Genomic DNA, 6,892 nt, shown 5'->3' with positions numbered 1-6,892 from the left:
CACAGTCAGGAGCAACAAAGTGAACAACATGGGGGCTACATATCCTATAGGGGGATAAAAGTTGGTTTCAGAAGTCCCGGTGTCTCTTGTATACGACTTGGACGTGATGAAAATGCCGATGACATTGAGAAACGCAAACAACTGTTTATTTTTCAAATTGCAACCATAATCAACTCCGAACGATCATTATCCATCAAACAGGGCTCCGTGGATGACAGGTCGCAACTTAGTTAAATTACCACATTAATTACAAACCCATTATCATTACAGGTGTTAGGCAGACCGTAAGACACACCTGCCGAAAACAGGTGTCCAGTTAAAGGGACAACGCAGTCGAGTGCGCAGAGGACCCCCTTCCACTTCGGGATCATCGCTTCTGTGCCTAAAGGACGTCTTAGTGTTATGCCTATTGTATAGTGTTTTTATATATCCATATAGTATTATAATCTGTTTTAATTCTTACATGCTGATATAAGCCTCTGTTGGGTCCATGCTGTGAAGTGATTGTTATTCAGAAAACGCTGAGAATTTTTGTTTTCATTAAGAAGTTCATAGTCAAATACTATAGAATGGTTAGTGGTGAGTTAGATGACCCATCAAAAGAAAAAAATAAATGGTAAATAACTGACACATGAAGTTTTCATATTATAGTCGTAACCATTACCTTGAAAACTTCCATAAGTTAATAATGAGTAAGTAAAGAAATGAGAAGATAAAACTTATATCACCTATAAACGTCAATCGCATTCAAATCATCTGTGTTTAAAAGGACAAAGTCATGTATTGTACGAGAAAGATACCAGTGAAATTCACCCCCAAGTGTACCTTTCACACTTGCTTTTTATTCATTACAATAAACATATTAACTTTGTTGACTCTGTATGAGAGAAACGAGCATGTGGCTTCAGAAAATCAAAGTGGAGAGCTTGTCCACCAAAACAGAGGACCTGTATACCAAAGTGAGGGCTCTGCGCACCAAAAAGGCGACCCTGTACATGGAAGTACAGAGGAGCAAGGAAACGAGCTAAACGGTGGAAGAGAGATGACCAAGGAAGGGGATTATTATGATTCACCTGAGGACGAAGCTACTCACATCACAGACGCTTACATCACTCGGGCCCTCAGGTGAGTCCTATGCTGAGTACAGTGAGTATAAGCAGAGGGTAATAGGGAACGTGTTAGAATGTTCGTGTTTCTTTGGGTCTAGGTGAGTGATTGTGCTTTAAAAGAAGTTGATAATCATAAGATGGGGAAATGGTTAAGAGAGAGAGAGAGAGAGAGAGAGAGAGAGAGAGAGAGAGAGAGAGAGAGAGAGAGAGAGAGAGAGAGAGAGAGAGAGAGAGAGAGAGAGAGAGAGAGAGAATAGATAGATAGATAGAGAGAGAGAGAGAGAGAGAGAGAGAGAGAGAGAGAGAGAGAGAGAGAGAGAGAGAGAGAGAGAGAATAAGAGAGGGAGGGTAAGAATAAGATTGAGAGTAGTTGTGAGTGTGAGTGTGTGTGTGAGTGTGAGTGTGTGTGTGTGTGTGTGTGTGTGTGTGTGTGTGTGTGTGTGTGAGTGTGAGTGTGAGTGTGTGTGTGTGTGTGTGTGTGTGTGTGTGTGTGAGAGAGATAGATAGATAGAGAGAGAGAGAGAGAGAGAGAGAGAGAGAGAGAGAGAGAGAGAGAGAGAGAGAGAGAGAGAGAGAGAGAGAGAGAGAGAGAGAGTGAGAGAGAGAGTGATAAAGAGGAAGAAAGATAGAGAGACAGAGATACAAACTGCGAAAACGAGGGAGAGAAGGGAAATATATGGCAAGGAGATATTCCCAGCACAAAGCAAATGAAATTGGACAGCCAGAATAATTATCACGAATTTTTAATGAATAACCACGATTTTCCATTTCCCACTTTCCCCTCACATTCACCCTTTCCCACAATCACGCAGTCACGCTTTTTCTCTTCCACTCACTCTTTCCATAAATCCCATTCTCCCCTCTCTTCCACTCACTCCTTTCCTCGTTCACACAGTCACACACTTTTCTCTCCCGCCCTTCCCTCCAGCCACCTCGGATCAAGGACCATCCGCGAGTGCGAACCACGACACAAAATAATGTACATGAAGACTCACAAATGCGCCTCCTCCACCCTCCAGAACGTTATAATGAGACACGTAAGGACATATAACACAGCCGTCTTTCCCGACCTCACTGCTATCGTGGAAGAGAAGTTACGTAGATATTTCCTTCATAAAAGTCGTGGTAATGCAGGGAGTACAGAGAATACAGAAGATAAAGAGAAGGCAGAGAATATAGGTGACACACAAGATACAGGAAAGATAGAGGATATGGATGTGGTAGATAGACCGGGTAAAGGGGATGAAATAAGTGCAAGGAATATGGAAGATACAAGGGAAGGTGTTGAAGATGAAGAAAGGAAGAAAAAGGAAGGTGCTCAGCCGATTTTAGTGGCTGTTCCGAAGAAGGGAGTCTATATCGGCAGTCCGGAGCATTTTAACATAGAAAGACACATAGTAAGTGTTCTGTGTCAGTCTCCCATGCATTTTGAAAGTGAAGTATTGTTTATTAACTTGGTATATCGGAGCTTTTTAGTTTTGAAAATCGCATCGTGAATAATACCGATCTTGGCCAAATAGGGCGTTGTTTAGCATTCTTGTTGAGAACTTCATCTAAGACACTTAAATTTGTTAATTATTGGTATTATCACCCCTTTTTTAATTTGTCATTATTTCCGAAAAAAAAGTCTAGGTAACATATCATCATCACTAACGATAATGACAATAATGATAAGTTTAACGATAATTATACCGAAGTCCTATATATGATACGCATTTCCCGGTCCCTCTGTTTATGCTTCTTTCTAATCACTGCTTCTCCGCCTTCCCTTTGTCACCCTGTCCCCCTATCCCCAAGGCCTCCCCAGGGCTCCTCCCCCCCAGCCGGCACGCGGACGTGTTCGTAGCGCACACCCGCCTCGACGCCGCCCAGATGCAGAGGCTGATGCACCCGGACGCCCTTTGGGTCACCGTGGTGCGCGACCCCCGAGGACTCTTCCCCTCGCTCTACTCCTACTACAAGGTATGCTCTAGGGGGCCTTCGTCTTTTCTCCTTCGGTCTGTCGCCCTCTCTTTAAACCACTTTTTTTCGTGTCCTTTGATAATTGAAGTAAGAACACACACACACACACACACACACACACACACACACACACACACACACACAATATGCATTATATATACGTGAACACTGTACATCCTTTCTCATAATTAAAGCAAATCTACTGCTGACCTCGCTCTCTGCAATACCGTCCGCAGCTCCATTCTTTTTACGGGATGTCGCTGAAGAGCTTCCTCCAGTTACCCTTGGAGACCATGAAGACAAAGAGTCGCTTCGCTGCCGTCATGGGAGCCAATCAGGTGAGAGGGAGGAGAGAGAGAGGGAGAGGGAGAGGGAGAGGAAGAGGGAGGGAGAGGGAGAGGGAGAGGGGGAGAGGGAGAGAGGGAGAGGGAGAGAGGGGGAGGAAGAGGAAGAGGAAGAGGAGGAGGAGGAGGAGGAGAGAGAGAGGGAGGGAGAAAGAGAGAGAGAGAGAGAGAGGGAGGGAGGGGGAAAGAGAGAGAGAGAGAGAGAGGCTAGGGAGAGGGAGAGGGAAAATAAAGAGAAAGAGAAAGACAAAGAGAAAAGATAGAAAGAAAACGACAATGAGCTGTCCACAAGGCAGAACGTTTTTTCATACGTATAACTCCTCCACAGATGACCTTTGACCTGGGTCACAATACCGACGCCTTTTACGACGACGCCAAAATCGACGCTCTCATCCGGGACATCGAGGTGACCTTTGACCTGGTCCTGGTGGCGGAGCGCATGGACGAGTCACTGGCGCTGCTCGGGAGGGCGCTGTGCTGGCCGACGCAGGACCTCGTCGCCCTCGACAAGAACCGGAGGATGCATAAGGGCGAGGAACTGCGTCAGGAAGGTACTGGCGCCGTTGAGGTTCTTGGTTTGATTCGTTCGTCTTTTGTGATGGTATAGGTCAATAGATAGATGGATAGATTAGTACATAAGTGAATAGATACATACATATATACGCACCTACAATATATATATATATATATATATGTGTGTGTGTGTGTGTGTGTGTGTGTGTGTGTGTGTGTGTGTGTGGTGTATGTGTGTGTGTGTGTGTGTGTGTGTGTGTGTGTGTGTGTGAATGTGTGTGTGTTCTCAAACTCACAAACACGGAATGTGTTACACTCACATCCACAAACAAGTAATCTATTATTATACATCTCATTATTCCATAAACTCTCTCTCGACAAGCAGAAATCGACAAGCTGGAGCAGCTGAATTACCTGGACGTGCGTCTGTACCGCCACTTCGCCCGCAAGTTCGAGCTCCTGACGCGGGCTTTCGGCAAGACCCGCCTGCAGAAAGAGGTGGAAGCGCTGAGGGCCGCCAGGAGCCAGTGGGTCGACTTCTGCGTGGAGGACGTGGTCGCAGGACGCAGTCGGAAAACCTCCTTTAAGTGAGTCCTTCGTGGGATGGTGGATGAGGGGGTGGTGGAGGTACTGCGGAGGTGGAGGTGGAGGAGGTGGAGGTGGAGGTGGAGGTGGAGGTGGAGGTGGAGGTGGGGGTGGAGGTGGAGGTGGAGGTGGAGGTGGAGGTGGAGGTGGAGGTGGAGGTGGAGGTGGAGGTGGAGGTGGAGGTGGAGGTGGAGGTTTATTTTCAGCTTTTAGGAGATAAGAATGTGTGAAAAAAGACGATTAAATGCTATGGATATCGATGGTGTTATTTTTATTATAAACATTATAATTATTATAATGTTTTTTAATATTAGTAACAGCAAAATAAGATAATGTAAAATATTTCGTAAATCAAAGAAAAGGGTGAACGGGCGAGACGGGCAGTACTCCTAACTGGCTCATTGGTGACTTAGTACAAGTATAGCCATCTATGTGTAAAAACAATCAAACAAGTACTAACAGTGGGCATAGCACGTGTCTACCCGTCGTACCCGTCGGCAAGGGGTTAAAATCTGTTTTTGTTTTAACATTCTGTGATATCTATATACCATTCCCTTTGTTTATTTCCAATCTATTCGTCTGCCATTCAGAAAAAAAAAATCCCAACCACGATAATTTACTGAATAAACATGCAGAATTCCCAGTTTCATTGTACTGAAAATCGATAACACTGTTTTCTCTCAAATCAACCCGGTTATGATTAAAAGAAAGTCTTCCTTATTCCACATAGACAACTCGACAGCATACTCTCTCTCTTGATTTTTCTCTATGTCACTGATTTATATTTACACGTTTTTCTGCCGTTCATTTTATGCCAAGGATTTACGTTTGAATATGTCTTCTTTATTTTTTTCTTTCTATCGTGCATTTCATACCACGGGATTTGTATGATATTGATATGTTTTTTTCGGACCTGCATTTATACTAATGATTTAGCATATTTTTTTTACTTGAATCATGTAATTAGAAAACTGATTTGTATTGGATCGACATTTTTTTATCTATTTTTAAAAATCTATCTTCTGTGCATTCATACCAGTGGTTAACATCATTCTTTTTTTTTTCAAAATTCCATTTACACTAATCATAATTCTTTCAAACCGATATATAATTTTTTCTTCACAATCACCCTCTCCACCGTGCATTTTACGCCACTGATTTCTACAAAAATCAATCACGCATCTTTCCTTAATCTTTTCGTCTCTCTCTCTCTCCTTCTTTCACCCTCCCCCTCCCTCCCCCCCATAGAGAATACTCCGGCAACGTATGGGGCTTTCGTCTCGCCCGCCCGGAGCACAGAACCTGCGAGTCCCTGGCTTGGAACACGGTGCAGTTCTTCGATTACTTCAGAGTCTTCCAAGAAAGGCTGAGGCTGTGCGAGGCGGAGTGACAGTTGGTGCGTAGGTGATGCGTCTCGTTAGGTTAGTGAGGGGGAAGGGGAAGAGGTTGGAGGTGGGAAAAGTGGAGGTAGAGGTGGATGAGGTGGATGAGGAGGTAGAGGTGGATAAGGATGAAGAGGTGGATGAAGATGAAGTGTGGGTGGTAGAAGAGGTGGATGAAGTTGGGCTGGTTATGAGGTGGATGGTGGATGAGGTGGAAGAGGTGGATGAAGTGGGGTGGTGGTGGATAGGGTGGAAGAGGTGGATGAAGTGGGGTGGTGGAAGAGATGGATGAAGTGGGGATAGTGGATGAGGTGAATGAAGTAGGGTGGTGATGAGGTGGATGAAGTGGGGGTGGTTATGAGGTGGAAGATGTGGATGAAGTGGGGGTGGTTATGAGGTGGATGGTGGATGAGGTGGAAGAGGTGGATGAAGTGGGGTGGTGGTGGATGAGGTGGAATAGGAGAATAAAGAGGAAGAGGAAGAGAAGAAGAATTTGTATAGACGTGAGTGTTTATTTGCATATACAGTCAAAATAGTAGCAGTAAGATTAACTATAACTAGTTAAGTACCTCAAACAGTAACATATATAACTGATATTGATAGTGGTAAAGCGAATAACAAGAACAAGGATAACTGTGAAAAGAAAGCAAATGGAGATAACGATAATATAATAGAAATATGATAAATAATAATAAAATAATAAATTTAATGTGCCTTTCTGTGTACCAACTTCCTGTATTATTTTTGTATATATATATGTGTGTGTGTGTGTGTGTGTGTGTGTGTGTGTGTGTGTGTATGTGTGTATGTATATATATATATATATATATATATATATATATATATATATATATATATATATATGTATATATATATCACACGCATAAAAAAACTAACTATCATTAAAAAACTAACCCTTATTCAGAGATGAATGGAAATCATATGTATGCAAAAATAAAGCTAAACATATTAGTTATCAATTATCATTTGCAATTTA

General features: G+C 43.3%; 1 protein-coding gene across 1 annotated transcript; it reads left to right on the top strand.

Annotated features, from left to right (window-relative positions):
- Positions 1-333: 333 nt before the first annotated feature.
- LOC125025647 lies at positions 334-6,073 on the top strand. Its single transcript, XM_047613751.1, has 7 exons — positions 334-1,125; positions 2,038-2,506; positions 2,907-3,071; positions 3,308-3,409; positions 3,744-3,966; positions 4,314-4,515; positions 5,762-6,073. Exons 1-7 carry the CDS (start codon positions 779-781, stop codon positions 5,901-5,903), a joined length of 1,650 nt encoding a protein of 549 aa, XP_047469707.1. The 5' UTR covers positions 334-778; the 3' UTR covers positions 5,904-6,073.
- Positions 6,074-6,892: the final 819 nt, after the last annotated feature.

The sequence above is a fragment of the Penaeus chinensis genome, chromosome 5, assembly GCF_019202785.1.
Source record: "Penaeus chinensis breed Huanghai No. 1 chromosome 5, ASM1920278v2, whole genome shotgun sequence".
Taxonomy (NCBI): Eukaryota; Metazoa; Arthropoda; class Malacostraca; order Decapoda; family Penaeidae; genus Penaeus; species Penaeus chinensis.
This window is presented reverse-complemented; position numbering and strand designations above follow the sequence as displayed.